The sequence below is a fragment of the Pungitius pungitius genome, chromosome 11 (genome assembly GCF_949316345.1).
Source record: "Pungitius pungitius chromosome 11, fPunPun2.1, whole genome shotgun sequence".
Classification (NCBI taxonomy): Eukaryota; Metazoa; Chordata; class Actinopteri; order Perciformes; family Gasterosteidae; genus Pungitius; species Pungitius pungitius.
In genome coordinates, this window is record NC_084910.1 from 14,681,530 (window position 1) to 14,700,627 (window position 19,098).

The 19,098-nt window shown below is 45.4% G+C and overlaps 2 protein-coding genes across 5 annotated transcripts; both read right to left on the bottom strand.

Annotated features, from left to right (window-relative positions):
• Positions 1-130: 130 nt before the first annotated feature.
• Positions 131-9,479, bottom strand: pklr (pyruvate kinase L/R). Of its 4 annotated transcripts, none has more exons than XM_037454958.2 (12): positions 9,401-9,479; positions 6,070-6,234; positions 5,512-5,603; positions 5,280-5,411; positions 4,765-4,951; positions 3,987-4,260; positions 3,290-3,440; positions 2,377-2,529; positions 2,083-2,249; positions 1,251-1,317; positions 643-757; positions 131-512 (listed from the first exon to the last, which is right to left on the bottom strand). In XM_037454958.2, the coding sequence occupies exons 2-12, from the start codon at positions 6,206-6,208 to the stop codon at positions 406-408; spliced, it is 1,584 nt and encodes a 527-aa protein (XP_037310855.1). In that variant the 5' UTR covers positions 6,209-6,234; positions 9,401-9,479; the 3' UTR covers positions 131-405. The 4 variants fall into 4 exon arrangements, with proteins under 4 accessions (XP_037310855.1, XP_037310854.1, XP_037310856.1 ...); XM_037454957.2 differs by having other exon boundaries at positions 6,070-6,307; positions 9,401-9,448; XM_037454959.2 differs by lacking the exon at positions 9,401-9,479 and adding an exon at positions 9,314-9,392.
• A 165-nt stretch (positions 9,480-9,644) lies between these two features.
• LOC119198098 (cytochrome P450 11B, mitochondrial) lies at positions 9,645-18,162 on the bottom strand. Its single transcript, XM_037454956.2, has 13 exons — positions 18,021-18,162; positions 17,407-17,908; positions 16,936-17,023; positions 16,163-16,377; positions 14,837-15,256; positions 14,601-14,756; positions 13,875-14,089; positions 12,155-12,358; positions 11,872-12,044; positions 11,618-11,784; positions 10,739-10,817; positions 10,453-10,659; positions 9,645-9,911 (listed from the first exon to the last, which is right to left on the bottom strand). Exons 2-13 carry the CDS (start codon positions 17,640-17,642, stop codon positions 9,801-9,803), a joined length of 2,271 nt encoding a protein of 756 aa, XP_037310853.2. The 5' UTR covers positions 17,643-17,908; positions 18,021-18,162; the 3' UTR covers positions 9,645-9,800.
• Positions 18,163-19,098: the final 936 nt, after the last annotated feature.

A 19,098-nucleotide genomic window follows, 5' to 3' on the forward strand; every position in this document is an offset into this window, starting at 1 on the left:
CTTCAAATACTGCAAAAGCCTCCAATGCGCTACAATAGCATGCAAAGAGACAATGTTGATTTGCAAATTAATATGACCCCCACAGAGAGGAAAAGAAAAGGGCTCAATTAGTGAAGCTAATGAAACAGTGTTAAACGTAATAATTCAAGTTTTATTTGAGGGAGTCATTGTTTTCAAGACGCATTTAAACACAAATGCAGTATTCATGAGACCAGTTCCAAATGTTTCCCTATACCACAACCTGAGTTTAAATAACGCATGATGCTACCAAATGCTTTTGTTAATCTATTAGTCACGGTGATTACTATGTAAATTTGTATTATTTATTTATTACTATTTCTCCGATTTTCATCACGTTTATACATCAGCATGTCAGCAGATTTAGAGTCAAGTAGTTTTGGGCTTTTACGGGACGCTGACTGCCCTCATAATGTTAGTGTGACCGGACCCCGGGATCCAGCCTGTCACCACAATCACCATGTGGCCCGACTTGAAGAATCCTCTGGCTTTCCCTGAGGAGGCAGAAGCAAAGAAACAAAGAGGGCGTGTGAGTAAGACATTATCATAGCATATAAATGAGCAGGCGTACGGAGACAATCAGACAAAGCTCTCACACACACACACACACACGCACGCACTGACCAATGTCCATGCCGAAATTGACCCTATTGTCTACATCATCAGCCCAGACGGGAGCAGGCAGAGGGTGGAAGAGGACAGGAAACACTCCTCTTAACAGCTGAGTCTGGCGAGCCACCTGAGGGAGGACATGTATCCAGGTTGTTACAGTCAATGGTTATGTGTCAAATATTTACAAAATGAAATTCTCAGTCAGGCCTTTAGGCACTAAGTGTCAGTTCATCTTTCCATTCAAGACGTTGACGGCCACAACTGACGAAAACGTGTCAGTTTTGCGACATCTCGTTTGAGACATCGTCACAAGTTATGTGAATGCTTGTGCATAGACATACATTCAATTTCAATTTCTAAAGATCCTAAAGACCTCATGAACTCTCCTGTAGCATCCTAGCATTTACACCCTATTACAATAAATACATATTTAATTTAAATTAGACAATCCCCTGAAGACCCATTTGACACTTATTAAGCAAAACCCTCACATTTACAGCGTGAAAGAAACAAGTGTCCCATTAAAAATACTTCACCAACTTCAGTTTTGACAAGAAGGATTTATCAACTGTAAAGTTGTGTTTCAGGCCAGAATAATGCTGCCTGAAGGCAGACTATACCTGAGGGGTTCTGGTGACGGCGATAATAGGACAGCGCGGTCGATACCTGGACAGAAGATGTGCCGCCCTGGAGAGACGAGGAGAAAAGCAGGAATACCATCAATGTATGCAAAGCGCCATGTACACATGCGTGAATAATTAAAAGGATATTTAGTGTTGTCCCAGTTGCCAGAACGCTCCTCGGTATAGAGGACTCTGCTGAAGGGATGAACTATGGTTCCCACTGATGGCAAATCGAAATAATGCACATTTAAGGGACATGAATTGGCTTTGTTTAATACTGATAGCCTTGCTGTAGACTACTAGACTGGTTTATCCAGTCTATCTATCACAGAGCATGCTACGTACGACATGGCATAATACAGTCCAAGTCTGCAGTACTTTTGTGCTAATAGAATACAAATGCCGGCCGAGTGTGAAATTCCTATTGGATTATTCAGCAATTCGAGCTTTGTGTCCTGGGCCATCATTCAGTGGTGAAGCAGGAAGTTCTGTGGGTTTCGAGTTTGCACAGCGTCCGACTTTTAAGCAAGAGACTAGAGTGTGTGTCCCGTTGCAGATCTCCATATATACGTTCACCAGAAAACTACTTTTTACCTAAAGAGAATCATTTGACATTGACAAAAATTCATGCTGTCTTGCAGGGCCTTAGGTGAGAAGATGTACAATAAATATAAATCTTCAGCCTGTTAGCTTAGCACAAAGGCTGAAAACTGTAAGCAGGTTTCTCCCCAAAGGTTGTTTTTTTTCACTTTGTCTTTTGTTTGAATTAAAACAATATGTCAAAATAGAACTCTAACCATGGAAATATTACATTTTCTCAAATACACACCTGCCGCTGGTGGTGAGGACGATGATGGCCCCGGCGCAGCATTTGAAGGAGGACTCTACAGCGCCGATGGCTGTGACCTCTGTGGGGTCACAGGAGAGAGGAGTGAGGCGACGCAACTCCTCAAACAGCTGCTGGTGGAAAATGGCTGCCTCTGCCTCCCTGCAGATCTGAGAGACAGAGAGAGTGGGGGACACATGGGGGGAGGGAGGGGGGGGGGCGTTATCAGAGGGGAGACTAAATGTCAGATGTAACAGGATGGACATGATGCACACACAGACACACACAGACACACACCGAGTGCATCATTGCGACTGCCTCCACAGGAAACAGTCCCTTGGCGGTCTCCCCGGATAACATAACACAGTCGGCTCCATCCAGCACGGCGTTGGCGACGTCACTGCCCTCCGCTCTGGTCGGCCGTGGGTGGGCCACCATGCTCTCAAGCATCTACAAACAGATTACAAAAAAAAAAAACATTAGTCTTTTTGCTGCAACCAAAATGACTCCACAAGCCACCGAGAAAAAAAAGGGATCGGCTTAATTACTCCATTAAGAAAAGCCATTTATAAGTCCAAGATAGGAAATGAGGATCTGGCAAACATGGTTTGGGGACTGAATGACTAGAATAATGGCTTTGTTGATGGTTGGACACTAGAAGTGGAGAAATGAGAGATCACTTGGACGGAGGGTGGTGTAGGATCATTATTGACGTGCCAGGGAGTCGGTGTTATGAGTCAATGAGCAAAGCAGACAGTTGGAAAATGAGATGCAGCGTTGCCCCGAGAGACTGCATTTTTACAGGAGCTTAAAAGCTGCGCCTTATTAGTGCATGTGATAGGGACGCTTGCGGGAAAATGTCTATAGAGTTGCAAACCTGCTTAAAACGCCGTCACTCTGAGTCAGAAGCTGTAGCATATCCAAGATAAAACGCTGTGAGTCAACAGTGCTGCAGGTGTGTGTGTGTGTGTGTGTGTGTAACAGGAAAGCGGTGTGAAAGAGAGGAAACGTGAGGGTCTACGAGGATGGCATCATTCGACAAGTGAGTGTATTATTTTAGGAGCGCAAGGTTAATGTGCATGTGCCTTTTAGAGTTAGTAAGCTAACCGCTGGCATTTGATTGCACAACACTGTAGTGGAAAGTCTAAATCTTCACTTGTTTTCTCCTTTCTGCATCTTTTCTGTGTTTGTGTATGAGCTCGTCCCTGACCTGTGTGGCACAGATGACCGGCTTGCCGGCAGAGTTGCAGCGTCCAATCATCATCTTCTGGGCGATGAAGACTTTCTCCGCTGGGATCTCTATCCCCAGGTCGCCCCTGGCAACCATCACGCCGTCGCTTTCCGCCAGGATCTCCTCAAAGCTGACAGAGATTAGGAAAGGATGAGGACACACAGTGAGCAGAGATGAGGAGGCTGGAAAACAATGTTAACACTGCTGGTTTCTGCGCCTTATTTTTATTATTCAAAAAGCATGATTTTATTGCATTGTGATCTACATCAAACATCTGGAGGAAAACCACAATACAGGTGTGAGCAAAGCTGGGCGGAAAAAAATATTTAACAGCTGCAGGAGACTTTACACGCCGATACATCGGCATCATCATTGTGCAACAATAATCCGATCCTAAATATATTCAAATTAGATCCATGGTTACACACCGTCATCATCCAGCGCGCAGCAGGAGGAAGCGAGAGATGAGTGACGGAGAGGAGAGCTGTGTCAGATGCATTAAATGGGAGCCATAACTCTCACAGACAGCCAGACGGATCTCTTATCAAAGCGCAACAGCCAGAGCTGACGTGTCCATCCATCCGGCCTCTTTTAAAAACTCACATCCCTGCAGCTACTCCACCTCACTGTGACCCAGTAGCTGTCATTCATGAAAGGGTTTTTTCTCTCTACTCACTTCTTAACCCCTTGCCGGCTCTCCACCTTGCTGATCACTTTGATGTCTCGTCCGTGCGGCCCGAGAGATCGGCGCACGTCCTTGACATCCTGAGCGGAGCGGATGAAGCTGGCGAACACGATGTCGACGCCCTGGGCGACCCCGAACCTCAGGTCGGCCTCGTCCCGCTGGCTGACCGCCTGCAGGCCGATGAGGTCGGAGCCTGGGAGGTTAACGCCTTTACGGCTGCACAGCCGCCCGCCCGACTCCACGACCGTATCCACCCAGTCACAACCTGACCAAAGGTGGTCAAGAAATCACTCTCACGTTGTGAAAAGCCTGAAATTTGAATAATCTTGCAGGAGATTATAGCAGATTTAAGCATTTGGTTTAGATTATTTTGACGAAAGTCCTACAATGCAGTTGAGATTTCTGAAGTTGTTTCTGCACATATATATATATATATATATTTATATATATAGTGACTAATAATAGCAGACTGCAGCGGGGAAGCACATTTTTGCTAGGGGGGGCTGAAAAAGAGGAATCATATTTCATGAAGCTATTCATCTTTAAAAAAAAGGCCCCATTCAACAACAGAATGCCTTAAATTGTTCAAGAATTATTTTGTGCTGGGCTCTAAGTATAAGTAGATCATGTGTTTGTGTGTACTTCAAAGGCCTTCTCTTATTTTCTCTTTATAGGTTATCTATATATTTTTATACTGCAAAATAAATAACAAACTCTGTCTAAATAGGTTAGAAATCCAAGATGACGCTTTCTATTTAGTGCTTATTACCAGTTTCTAGTACTTTGAGCCCAATGAGGCCGTCATCAATGTAGATCTTGCTTCCCGTCTTCAGTACTTTGGGCAGGCTGGGGTAGTCCACCCAGATAATGTTCCCGTCTGTGGCGTCTTTGTCACTCTCTGCCGTCACCACGCGGACGCGGCTGCCCCTTTCCAGCTCCACTTCCTCCTCTACTTTCTATACAAAAGACACACATACATGCAAAAGGGGAAAGAAAGACACGCCGCCTTTAAATAGACACCATCGTCGTCTCTATTCTCTTTAAGCTAAGTAATGCATTGGATTTATGTAACACAGAGAGGTGAAAGCTGTAGTGCAAGGACAGGGTGCACATAAATAAAAAAGGCTCCACTGGCCTTTAATGAATTACAGTATGGCATGCTTCCAAGTTCTGATCTCTATAGTACATTGATGTACCACTAATGGTTGGTGCTCATGCAAAAAAAAAAAAAATCAATCATGTGGCTCCTTCTTCCTGGGGGAGGACCTCACACAGCAGGTTTACCCCTTTCACTAATCCCGTGCGGATCTCTGGACCCTTCGTGTCCAAGGCGATGGCCACCGGACGATAACACAAGGGGTCCGGGGTAATTGTCTCCACAGCCTCTCTGATGTTTTTGATGGTCTCACTGTGGTACTGACAGAAAACGAGGAGGCAGACGGACAGACTCAATACATGGCTGAAGGGAAGACCAAAACATGCGTGTTCGAGTGCTGTAATTTCATCCTCTACATACTTCGTGTGAGCCGTGAGAGAAATTTAGACGAGCAATATTCATTCCTGCCTTGATCATCTCTTGGAGTTTAGGAATAGATCGGGATGCGGGACCTGAAAGAAAGAATTCAACCGTTAAAATCTCTGCCCATAGCTTCTGAAATATGACAACGTGGTGATTGTTTTGTTTTGAACTAAATGCCTTTTGTTGGTTTTGGACTATTGATAACACATAATAAGCAACTGAATATGTCAAAATACGGTCTATACTATACTACCTATTTTGTCATCATGATCTTTTCCTGTTGTTATATGTCCAAGAAAATATTTGAATACGCCAAAAGCATCATCCAAAGTCAAAGATGTGCATGACCTTAAAATCTAATTGCAAATTTGCATTCTGTAATTAATTCAAGCTACTTTCTTGGCAGACAAAAGCAGAACTTGCTCCAAAACGACAATTCCAACCGCACCAACCTACTGGAGGCAACGCAGGAGCTGCCAGAGATTTCATTCAACAGCTGGCAGAAAACAAACCGGAGACTGAGACGCGCTGTCGGCGGCCGGTTGTCTCACTCACCGATGGTGCAGATTATGCTGGTGTTGCGCGCTGTGATTGGCTCTTGGTCAATGTTCAGCAGACAAAGGTGCTCCAGGAAAGTGTCGGCCATGCTGGCGTCCAGGCGCTGGCGTTGGATGAAAGAGTCCGGCAGTGTCATCGGCTTGGAGTGGCGCCGGATGCAAACTGTAGCAGCGCGGAAATGTTGGCAGCAAGGGGAAGTGGGAATGAAAACTCCAACCGGCAAATACACCTGAAACTAAACCCCTCCAGCTGAGTAAAGTCTGTATCAGCCACAGCAGAGAAAACAGCACAAAACACCCCACACTGACAGGAAGGTCGGCAAGATCCACATCCAAACTATCAGCTCTCATGATGGTGTGAAAACCCTGCACGTCGTTTTTTGGAAAACAAAAGCAAGGATCGTATTCATAATTGAGGAAATAAAAAGGCTGCAAGTTGGCCCTTTCAAAAACGTGAAGATGCAAAAAGGGTTTTGGTGGGAAAAGGTGTGTGGATTAGCGGAGGAGCGAGGCAGTGTGGAACGCAGAGATAGTCAGAGGGCATTTAGTGGATGAAGGGAAAATGGTAATGGCGGGGACTAAAATATGGAATGAAGACAAACGGACATGTCTTGCTTTTTTTAACTGGAAGGAGAACTATTCGGCTGCATTTGTGTTGTTATCCTGAGTACAAACTACAAGTTCTTCTCCATTCTGTAAAAATCTGTTAAATATAGTGAGAAGGAATTAGAAGGGAAATATTGGTCTCCAGCTGCTATTTTCTTTGGGATAAAATTTTAATTTACAGGCATTAGACATACTCCTAAAGCCTTTCAACACCCTGGGAGTCCACCTGTCACCACTGCTGCACAAACCCGAGAGCACAAAGCGGTAAAAGGAGCCGGTATCTTTCATGCCAAGCAATGGGGGACCTGGTCGAGGGCTCGGAGCTACTACAATGGCATACATTTTAAAGCGTGCCACTGTCAGTCAAGCCTGCAATTTCTGCAACCACAGGGGAAGAGAGGCGAGGAGGCGAGGGACGAGATAGAGAAGAGCCTCAGACCGACAAGGTCGCTGCGGACAGCACAACAGGAGCAGAGATGTGAAGGGAAGGGAAAAAAGGAGGCGACACTGAAGGGAAAAGAGGATTCAAACTTCAAGGGTGGGGTGCTCAATTATTTCATTTTGCACGGCCCATCACTGCACTAAGACCGTGTTGGCTGACATCATACTACGTGGTATTGTTTTAATTGTGTTCTTTGAGAGAGAGAGGGGGGGGGGGGACACGCTGAAAGACAGACGGACAAATGCTGGACTTCTTCAGAGGAAACTCTGTGATGCAAATGGGGACTTTTGCAGGATGATATCAACCAGCAGAGCTCCTCCATCCTGTGGTGATTCGGTAGCTGTGGGTGTTCTCTGCCTCTGCCTCTCTCTCTCTCTCGCTCTCTCTCTCCACCCTGTGCCCCAGTTCTGCCGCACCACTGCACACATCATTACGTGTCCCACTGAGAACTCCTCCTCTAACCCCTCCCAGAACATGGAAACGCGCACACACACACACACACACACACACACACACACACACACACACACAGGCAGGCACTTGTTACTGGAAGGCTGACTATAAATAAAGCAGGTCAAAGCCTTTGTGGGTGACGAGAGAGGTGAACCAGGTGATGGGCGTGGCCTGTTTGCAGCAAGTCAATGTGTGCTGATGTTTGACCAGCTCGAAAGTTTGAAGGCATCAGAGAGGAATGCATTGTCTTATACGTTGATCGTATAGGGAAATATTTTGATAATGCATGGCCAAGAAAATTAAAAATGACAGATCGTCCACGAGACTTAATTAACCTTCTCTGTGCAGTTCAGTTTCCAAAAAGTCATTTGGGATTTTTCGTTATGCTAAAGTTTTGTGATAATGTAAAAACATCCCAGTATCTCTGCACCTACGATACAAAGTGAAATCATTGGTCCACTCATTTTCATAAGATCCCAACAGTTCCTTGTTCTTAATTGCTTATTTAATTGAACTATTTCTGTATTGTTTCTGTGTTTCTTCCGCTGTGTTCAGGTCGTGCCTTTGATACTCCATCCAGTTATTGTTCCTCATCTCTCCTCCCACTCACACCGCTTGCAGCAGACGGATGGTTTTTTGATGAATAGTATCTTGACTGCTTACTTTCTAAACAGCAAAGGGCAAACGTAAGTCAATGATCCATAAATGTCAAACTGTCTGTTCAATAATTCATTTGAGCCTCCATCCTGCAGCCAAAGTCAGAGTTCAAAAAGTGGAGAAATTGAACAGCAGGGATAAAAAAAACAACTAAGAAAGTGTTATACTAAACACTGGCCACAACCTGGCAACCCAAAACACGTTTGTATTAATGGATTATAAGTAGACAGGCATATTATTCATTTATTTTAAGCCAGTATAAAATCAGTTTACAACCTACTTTTAATGGGTGACTTATGAAAGTGGTACATTTTTAGGAAATAATCGTTACGTTTTAGAATCAGGTTATAAGCGGCGAGGTTTGAACCATTGAAATATAGTCATTATTATTCATTTGTTGCTTCTTTACAGCAAAGCTGACTTATTTGAACTATGGACTGATAGGGGACGGTGTTATATAAGTATTAGACTTTGGAAAATGAGGGAGCGCAAAGGGATGGCATGTCCTCTACTCTGTTTATTTAGAGTTTTTAAAGGGTCGAATCTATGCACAGTCACGTGAACCCAGACTGAAGGTGAAGTGTAAATCGTTAGCCAAAAGACAAACACACCTTTGTTCCTTTGTTCCGGACTAAAGAAACCCTGCAGCCCTCTGCTCGACGTCACACACACACACACACACACACACACCTAATATAATATGATATAATAGACTGGAGTAAAGGTCGGTTTTACATTTAGAGACTGAAGTGTTATAATATGACATACAACTTAAATTGCAATCGCCTATAACAATAAAACATGTAATACATGTTGGGGAAGCATTAGCACTAAAACATTTAAAAACGTTATCTTAACGTGGGACTCACAGGTTGAGAGGAAGTGCTTGGAAAAAAAATGAACTGAATGAAGGAGCTTATCAGAAAGGGATTTACAAAAGTGGGAAAAGGAGCGTGATCAGTCATTATTTGGCGGGATAGACAGAAATAAACAATAAAAAAGAGAGGTTTTCAGCCAAAATAAAATAACAATCTAACAAAAAAGACACGTTTACCGCGGGGTTTAGAAATAAATGGTGGCTCACTGCATACGGTCCCCGAGCGGCGGGTGACGCAGAAACAGTCCAAAGTAAAGCTGTGAACCTGAGATCTTTAGAAAGGAAACGACCAACCTGTTGGATGCACGATGCGGGCCGAGTGGAGAGGAGGGACGAGCGCTCAAACGCAAACGAGTGAGTCGGCGTGAGTTTTAGCGCCACCTGGTGGACACTCGGGTTAACGTTGGATTTGCGAGCTTTGCCACAATGACGAACACACGTGGACATATTACACGTTTATTGATGGGCAATAGGGATTATTGGGTTGAATACAAAGTGCATCAGGGGGGGGGGGGGGGGGGGGAGAAGCTCAGTACAAGCTTCAGTGAGTATCATGAGAATACGGTTTTAAACTGGGATATTAAAACAGGCTACGCTGCATTGTATAGTAACACATTGTATTGCATTGTAGCCTAATAATGAAAACATGTCACATTGTTGATGGCATGTCTCGCTGTGTGCACGTGTGTGTATATCAGAGTTTTCTGAAAGTGATCCTCGGAGGAGTCTCGGGCTGGAGGATGAGGGTGCATGTGGTTTTGAGGTCCTCTGAGGACAACACGCTGAGATGGAAGCTCCGCAGGATCTAGACGGTGAGGGAGGAGAGCGAAAAACGGGGGATGAGGGAAGCAGAGGAGGAGGAGGAGGAGGTGATGGAGGTGTAATCAGAGGGCAGAAGGGGGAGGAGTAGTTGTTAAGAAGGATCATATTTATCCTGCAAGCTGAAAATAAATAACTACAAATGTGTGCAGTGGCTCTCTTTTTCCTCTCCTACTCCTCATCACCTCATCGCGACCCCCCACACTCCTCTTGTGGCTCTTTGGAGGAGGTTGACGCCTAAATTTGTGACCATTGAGTTAAACTGCAGAACTTATTTTTCAAGATACCTAAAATGCTGCATCTAATTGTATATGCTGCTTAAGCATTGAGGCATCCGCCCTAATAACTACACTCTTACTTGTAACAGAGTATTTGTTGTTCAGTTACTTTTACTGAGGTAAAGGATCGGTCTACTCCGTCTGTTCGTCATTCCTTCAGTCAGTCCAAATGAGCCTTTCTAATCCTTTTTTTTCTTTTCCCCTCTTTCATTGCATCTTTTCTCTCTCACTCCATCCTCCTCCACTCACATGCATGAGCAGGAGCTGCATCTCGTTCTCAGCGATCCTCCTCCCGACGCACTGCCTCGCCCCAAAGCCGAACGCCAGGGAGCGGAACCCTCCGGCACTCTGGCCCTCCTGTCTGGCGCCGCCCCACCGGCCCGGGTCGAAGCGCTGTGGATCCTTAAACACCTCTGCACTCCTCCCCAGGGGGTAAAGACAGGCCTGCACCATCGTCTGAGGGGGAGACTTGATGTGTGTCAGACAGACTGAATTTGAGTACTGTACGAGTACATGTGAGGATCTGATAACTCACCCCAGCAGGAATGTGGTAATTCTGAAGAACAATGTCTTTGATCGGGTACCGCTGCACTGTGGTTCCCACCGGATATAACCTGACACAACACAAGACACGAGACACATGCAGAGACTAATGAATCAAAACCGAACTCTGGATTCCTGGTAAAGAAATGTCATTGTGGATGGAAACAGGCTCATTTCTCCTTCATGATACGTGAAGGAGAAAGGAGGCATTTGCATGAAATGCAGCGTGTGCTGTCTGGCCAATAGTTATCAGGTTAATTGTGTGTTTGTTTGGGAATGTGGAATAAAAAAAAGTAGCATTTCAACTGACTCCTGTATTATAGTGTGATTTTCCTGCGATATCCTTTCAAAATCTTAATTACTTCAAGGTATGAAAGGTAACTCTTGGTAACAGTAGTTTGACCAAACTACTCACGATTCACTCACCAATTCACCTCACACAGTCCTCATCAGTTAATATGGATCTCAACTTCTTGTCTGGGTGCGAGACAGTTTACAGGCACATGAGGTCAAGAATCCAAGTTAATTTGAGCAAATTCAAATGAAAAGGTCTTCAAAGATCTATCATCTCTATGACAACCCAGCAAACTGGATTCACTGATGTGAAGATGATTGAAATCTGAAAACTTTGACAAAACCCAGAAGAAAATTGAGCTTCAACAACATTGCAAAATGCGATAACTGGTGGTTTTTTCTGGTGGTGGTTTTGTACGATGACGCGGTATCGCGCAGGCCGCTGTGTACTCGGTAGGAACTGGAAGCAACAACTGTCTGAGATGGAGCGGCGTGTGTGTGTAATGGATAGACAGAATAGAAAACATCCCCACAGGAACCACAAATGAATTAATGATGTGTCCTGGGTAATATTTACCTGAGAATCTCCTTGATTGTGCCTTTTAGCAGCGGCGCCCCCTGAAGGGCTTTCAGAGAATCACCACCAGCTTGTGCCCATGACGTCTTCACCTGCTGCCTCACCCTCTCCTGCACCTCGGGGTTACGGCCCAGCTCAAACAGGGCAAACTGCAGGGGCACCGCTGTCTGCAGGACAACGGCACGAGAGGGGACTTGGAATAAGGTAAGGTGTACAAAAATACACTATGGAAGAACAAACACACACACACACACCGTGTCGACCCCTCCAGCCATCAGCTCAGTGACGTTGGCTTTGATGAGGTCTAAAGATAGCTGCCCTTTTTCCATGAGTTGGCCCAGAACTCCGGTGTACCGGCCTCCGGCCTCGGACCCTCCAGCCTGCGAGGAGGACAGCCGCTGGTACCCCTTCTGGATCCTCGCCTCGGCTGGAAGACGATCAGGAGGGGACGGGGGGAGGTGGGGGAGTCAGGCAAGATGGGAGCAGTGAAAGGGGGACGCTGAGATGGACCAGTGAGGCCCAATGAAAGCTGCCTACCGTGGCTGAAGATGTGGTCCCATGCGCTGGCGTGCTGCGTCCACAGGGGGGCGCCCACGAGGAGCATCAGGCGAGGGGGCAGGTAGAGGAGAGGAGGGGTCGTAGCCAGCATTCGCTCCACGGCCCAGATGAACTTCTGGGACTCCATGGAGGGAGATGAGGAGAAGAGGCCGATACGCTCCCCGTAGATCACATGGCAACTGGCTGTGGGGGGGTGGGGGGTGGAAGGGGGGGGGGGGGGGGGGGTGAGACAGCCGACGTGTTTCTGGGTGAGCAAACAAACTGAAACAAGGGGTTACGATGATTTTGAACATGTCTGAAACCAGTCACGGCCTCACTGAACAGACGAAGTAGACAAGCCGCCCGTCTTTATAATCTGAGGATTACTCGTCCCTTTGCATTGAGGATATTCTAAACTTGCGTTGCCGCGGAGGACGGCCTCGCCTCCAGCAGACATCCAAGCACCCATCAGACACGCTAGTATTAAACGCCGCATCACTGACTGGAATAGAGTTTCTTGCAGGTCTATTCCTATCCCGACTTAGCACCTGGCTCCGTGTGCTGGGGTCCATTAGGAGCAGGCTAGCATGACTCAAAGTCATCAACTCTCCCCTCTCTCTTCCCTCTCTCGCTCTCTCTCTCTCTCTCTGACGCACACTAACACACACACACACACACACAAATGCATGTGTACAGCACATCCAGTCACAGGTGTGTATGTGGTAAGTAGCAGATATGAGCGGATGAAAGGAGCAGAGCCGCAGAAAGAATGCTGGAGCTTTGATCCTCTTTGTTGCTGTTTCTAATTTTTCTATTTTTAAAGGTGCCTGTTCTCCTTGACCTCCTACAGCTGTAACATGTTAACGGCAGATATGCCGGAGGTTAAAGAGAGGTTCGGCTCTCATAAGAGGTGAAAGTATTTTGAAGATTCCTCTGACGTGAGACGCCGTAATGGCCTCGACGTCCACGTCTGCATTAGTGACTCAGAGAGCTGAGAGGTAAAGAGAGAGCAGACTCCCCAGGTGAATGGGGTAAAATCTTCACTTTGAAACCTGCCCAGGAAATGACTTACGAGTGTTCAGTTCAGATTAAATTATCACAAATTTCAAAAACAGAAACCTGAACATTAGATGAAGCCAGGTTGACGATTCTTATGGGATTTTGTTGACATATTGAAAATACTGTCATTAAGCCCCCAAACAAATCATAAATGTCCTACAAACTACGAATTGATATATATATATATATATATATATATATATATATACATAAAACGCCTCTATAAGAAGAATGAATATAGGAATTATACTGTAGAGTTTGATGCATAGAAGAACAAATGACACAGATATTTGTTGCTTAGATTATGAGAAAAATGTTGAGAAAATAACCTTAAAAGATATGTTGATTTGAAATATGCAAATGGGACATTATCTAATGCTACTTTTTGGTGAATTCATGAGATATCTCTGGATCAAATAAACAAAGTAAAGTAATCTTAACTGAATGCGGACGGTGTTCTTTCCACCATTTTAAATAGAAGACATCCTTCTCCGTCCCACTGCAATTTGCTCACTTCTCCCGGGGGAAAAAAAAAACACACTTTTGTGGCAATGATGAGTAAAGAAATAGAAATTCACGTGAATGTCAAGTGTGAAAGCAAACACAAGAATACACAAAAAAAATCTCAGGCCCCAAATCACTGGGGTCAATGACCTCTGACCTTCTAGCGCGAAGCGGAAGAGGTCAGGACTGGGGTCCAGGGTCAGACTGCGCTTTCCCTCCTCGCCTCTCCCCTCCTTCTCCACTCTCGCCCGCAGCATTCGGCAGAAATCCATGGCGACCTCATCGAGCAGGGGGAGAAACCGCTGCACGGGGGCACTCATCATCACCTCCTTGTTGAGCAGGAGGCGGTCAGCTCGCCACTCCTCGCCGTTCCTGCGGAGAGAGCATTCGGAGCGAGGCATTGAAGTGGAGAGAGCGGGTTGGAAAGAAAACAACATCACTTTTCCACTTGTTTTGCTTTTTCTTTCACTTTTAAAGGACGCTGTGGTCATTTTTGGTCCCTTTGTTTGGTCCACAAATTCTCGGATTTTCCAGAAAACACAAACTCACTCATCAGAATAATTCCAAATGATGCTACAATCACATTAACATTCTAAGAGATTTAAAAAGTGACGCCTACAGGAGCATGAATACTTTCTCCAACTGGTTGAAAACAAGTGAGCAGCATTGTGATGACACAAGTGATTTAACGATTCACTTTCATTGCACGTCTGGGGCTGATCATAAAATATAATGAACGAGCATCAGCCCCTCGCTGGACGCCTGAAGGTCGTGGCCTGGGGCCCTTCCTGCCGTTTTGATGTCGAGGCCCAGAACTAAGAAGGCCCCCTCGTCTCATCGCCCCTCGTGTCGCAGGGGGTTCGAGAGGAGGAGCGGTACCGACTTCAGGAAAACCCCCTTGCTGTGCTGCCGCGTCTCCCGGTGCGTTGCCCAGGGCTGCAGGGTCATGCGTCGGGGGTGCAGGCCCTCGGAGCGAAACAGCTCGGCTATGTCCTGCGGCAACATGATGTTCACGCTGCTGTGGGTGCCCACGTGCTCCCTGCGCACACAGACACAGGAGAAAGACGTCAACCAACGTGCACCACATGTTCCTTTCAAGCACTGACGCCACGCCACTACCTGTAGATGGGGCCGAGGGCGTCGAAGGTCCTCTCCATGTGCTTGTGGATCTGCCGGAAGCGGTCTTCTCTCCAGAACTTCACCAGGTTGATCAGGCCGCTCCTCCCCGTGTGAGGGATCTCCTGGAAGCTCCGCACCCGTCCGTCCGCGCCTCTCTGCCGGCCTCCTGGCCTCTCGGGCCCCTTTCCCCCCTCCAGCTTCCCCGGCGCCACCGCCACGCAAAAAGATCTCTGCGGTGCGGCGGCGCAGAGCGCGTTCCTTGGGCCCTGCGCTCGGACACACACCGTCACTGGGATGTACATGCTCCTCATGGTCCCAGCGAGATGCGTCCCGTCGGCCCCCGACCACAGTTGTGACCGATTATTTCCCTCCTCCATCCTCAACCTCACATCCTTGAATCTGCTCCATCGCTCTGATGGACTGATAGGGAATAATGATTTATGGATGCGAAGATCAAGAGTTCAAGAGAACCACAACAGAGCCCAAATGTCAGGCTGATCTAGAACACATGCACAGACACACACACACACACACGAGAGAGCCCAGCTGGTCAAAGATGTCTTTATTTCAAGTTTTTTTTTTGTCATGGCAAGTAAAGATAATGATAAAGAGACCATGCTGCCTATCAGTTGGGAGGGAAACCCGGTTTAGTGGTTCTGTTTTTCTGCTTTGACAAAAACCTTTGATTAAGCAGCACATGACTAATTAAGAAACTAATCGCTGAAAAGTTCTCTCTGCAATATTGAGCTTATTATATATATACTCTATATATAATACAGCATCAAATAAATACACACTATATATTTCCGAAGAGATATGCAAAATCATACAAAATGAGCAATCAGCAATGAAATGACTGGTGTCAGTGTGTGATGAAATGTGTTTCCCTGAGGCGCCTTCCTTGTGAATAGATCACTTGGATCTATCATTGAGAGTTACTGTACGACAAATAAATATTACACAAACAAAACTAGGCTCTAAATGGGCTGAAGTTGTGATCAAACACATTGGAGAATTAAGGATTAGCATTATCAGCATAATTATACTAATTAATCCCATTTAGGCATCATTTAGAATGCAAGACAACACCACTTGTGATGTAGCTTTCCCTGATGGTGTAGTCATCAGATTATTATCAAGGAATTCATCATATCTGCAGGTTTGATCAGTCCAATTTATATTTAGCTCATCTTATACAGCATTATAAAATGATCTGGCATGTTAGTACAAGACAACAATAGTCCACGGATGACATGATGGTGTAACAAGAGAGACGTTGAAGCAAACACCGTGTAACACCCATCATGCCTTCGATCACATATTGATCACTGGACTCTGCAGGCTGCTGGTGCAGGAGGGGACGTCTTGCTGCGTTTCCCTCCTTGGAGCTCCGCCGTGCCAAAGCCGAGGCCTTGGAAGGCGCTCAGCAGGTTAAAGCCGCTGTCCTTAGTTTGGGAATTAGAATGAATGATCTTCGACAGCTTGCGGGGGAGAGACACTTTTCCTCCAACAGATTTCAGGTGGTTTGTGTCCCTGGTGCTCTAATTAAGAATAAAAAAAATTAAAAAAACGAAGAAGATTTAAAAACTAACTTTATTTATTTATTTATTCTAACTGTATTTATTTACATTGCCACACAAGCAGACAGCATTAGTAACAAATAGAAAAGCACCTATTTGTTTATGAAGGTTTGATACATGAGGTTCCACACGGACAGCACATACCTTCATATAGACTCGTCTACATTGATTCTGTTACGCTGAGAGGGTCATTTTGGGTTGATATTGGTCCTTGTGTCTGAATACCAGAGTCCGTGTGGAAACTTAGTGCATCTTATTTTACTGCCCTGCACAGGCCTGGTTCTGCATCAACATTTTCAGATGTTTGTGCAAAAGCACTAATAGTGAGTTTCCCATGAAAGCCAAGCTTTTGTAGTAGTTGAGTAGAAAAAGAAAAAAAAAAGTTGCTTTTGTAGAAAGACCAAGAAATACTAGGGAAATATTAAGCATCTTAGAGAGATGTCACGCTTCCCAAATGAACTACAGTAAAAACATAAATCATAATGGTGATTCCTGTTTAATAGAAACATCTGCACTCACCTCGGACAGGTGATATTTTCTCCTGAAGTGAGCTCTCATAGCGGCTCTCTCTGCGTTCTTCTGAGCGTTCTTTGCTTCCCGGAGCTTTCTGCAAACACAGCAGACAAAAACACAAATGGCACAGAATTTTAAATTAATGAAAATGGCCTATTTGAAAACAATGCAAATTTAAAGCTAAAGTTTTTTGCCATTATGTATTTAAATGTACATTTTTTTCAGCATCTCTAGGTAAGTATATTTATAAAAATGCATTTCCATTTCAGGCCATTTTACACTTCTGCTCCAAGACGTTTCAAAACAAAATACTCATCTAATGATAGAAACAAAATTGTATTTACGCTTCTGATGGTTCAAGCATATTTAGCAAATAATACTTTAATGAGGACGTTTACTGTAAAAGTATGGTTTCAGTATGTTACTGTCCCTTGTACTTGGTGTACTGGGCGTGATGATGTGATGGTGTCCACTCGCCTCTCCTTCTCCAGGTCCTTCTGGTACGAGCAGATGATTGACGGGTCTTTGGGCTGCGCTGTTCGGAGAGGAGGGGTCCTCCCAAACCGGCCGCATCGTCCTCGTCCTCTCCGATCCCTGCCCCTCCCCTTCCTGCGTTTGGCACACAACTTCCTCTCCTTCACCTCTGACACCCACCTCGCCAGCCTCCCGACGGGCGTCTTCAGCCAGTTTCTGGCTCTCAGCACGGACTCCATGCGGCAGCGGGAGCCACCACGGCCCTACTTCTCAACCAGATGTTGGGTGGACCTGTAAATATTTTCGACCTTCGCTCATGTTGTGTTGCGCTGATGGGACAAACTCAGGACACACACACACACACACACACAACCTCCGGTCCCTCGGCAGCTATAACTCAGATTGAGACGTTCCAAGGACAAGGACGTCAGTCAGACGAGGCTCAGACGCACAGACTCAGTTCATTCTTTCAGCGTGTTACAAACACAGACCAATTGTTTGTCATCTAGAGGAACAAAACACATGGGGACAAGAAGTAAAAAAAATAAAAATTTAAAGATTAGCCACTCTTCAGTATTAATCCGCACCAGCATGAACATTTATCACAGTTTACTCACCGACCAGGTGGTCACCGCGTAGAATCCTGATAAAGCTGCGGCCAGATGGCCTCCGCCTCAACCGGACAATCCCTCAAAGCTTCACAAAACAAAACAGAGAACAAGAGGAAACAGAAGAAGACTCTCCGCCAGATGTTGTTGCTGCTGTGAGAAAAGGGACGTCAGGTTTGCTGGTTTCAGCCTCGTGTTTGTCTTCTTCTGTCCTCCAGAACTCACTCGGCTCTCCAACAAACCCGACTGTCCCCTACAGATTGCTTCTTAAAGGGCTCAACGAGGGGGATCTCGTTAGCAGCTAATTAACCCGATGACTCAAGTGTTTGCGAAGAAGATTTAGAGACTCAAGCGGATTTCATGTTGAGTGACACGCGCGCGCATTGGCAGGCGGGACATTAGTGTTGAATGCAGCGTGTGTGGGTTTGTCTTTTAAGGAGCTGTCCAGCGCTTCATTTGACGGAAAATGTAATGAGAAATGTTATATAACACGTTTCTTCAGTTTTTTACAGCAACATAATGAGTATTTGCCTGTCTGATATCCAGAGATGAAGAGATGAGCACAGCTTTGAGGAACCGAAATGAAACAAAGAGAAACCTGAACGGAGAGTCTGGCCTCAGGCAACACAGATAAGACAAGATTATAAAAGACTGAAGCATAAAGTTACCTTAACTGTTAAAAGAAGGGGCAGCGTGAGGTCATTCCTTTAAAATGTTTTTCTAAAGTTTTAATTTATTTAGAGAAATACACACAAAAATGACAAGCCAGATAAAGAACTAATTTGCTTTTCGAAGTTTTGTTAATGGTTTTTGTTCTCCTTATAGAGATGTGTTGTTTTTGGCTTCTTCACCTTTGTGTTGTAGCCACTTTAATGTAGTTATAATCAACCTCCCAGTGAAGACAATTTGTATTGTTACACACCTATTTTACTTAAAGATTAGTTAATGATGTTTAAATGGAGGGTGTTGCATCTGAAAAAGTTCTGTGCCCTTCTCGGCCCTCACACAGCCTCTAAACTCTTCAACCCACCTACATGACCCCCGTTCCCTCCTTTCTTTCCCTCTGCCGCTTTGACCACTTTGGCTT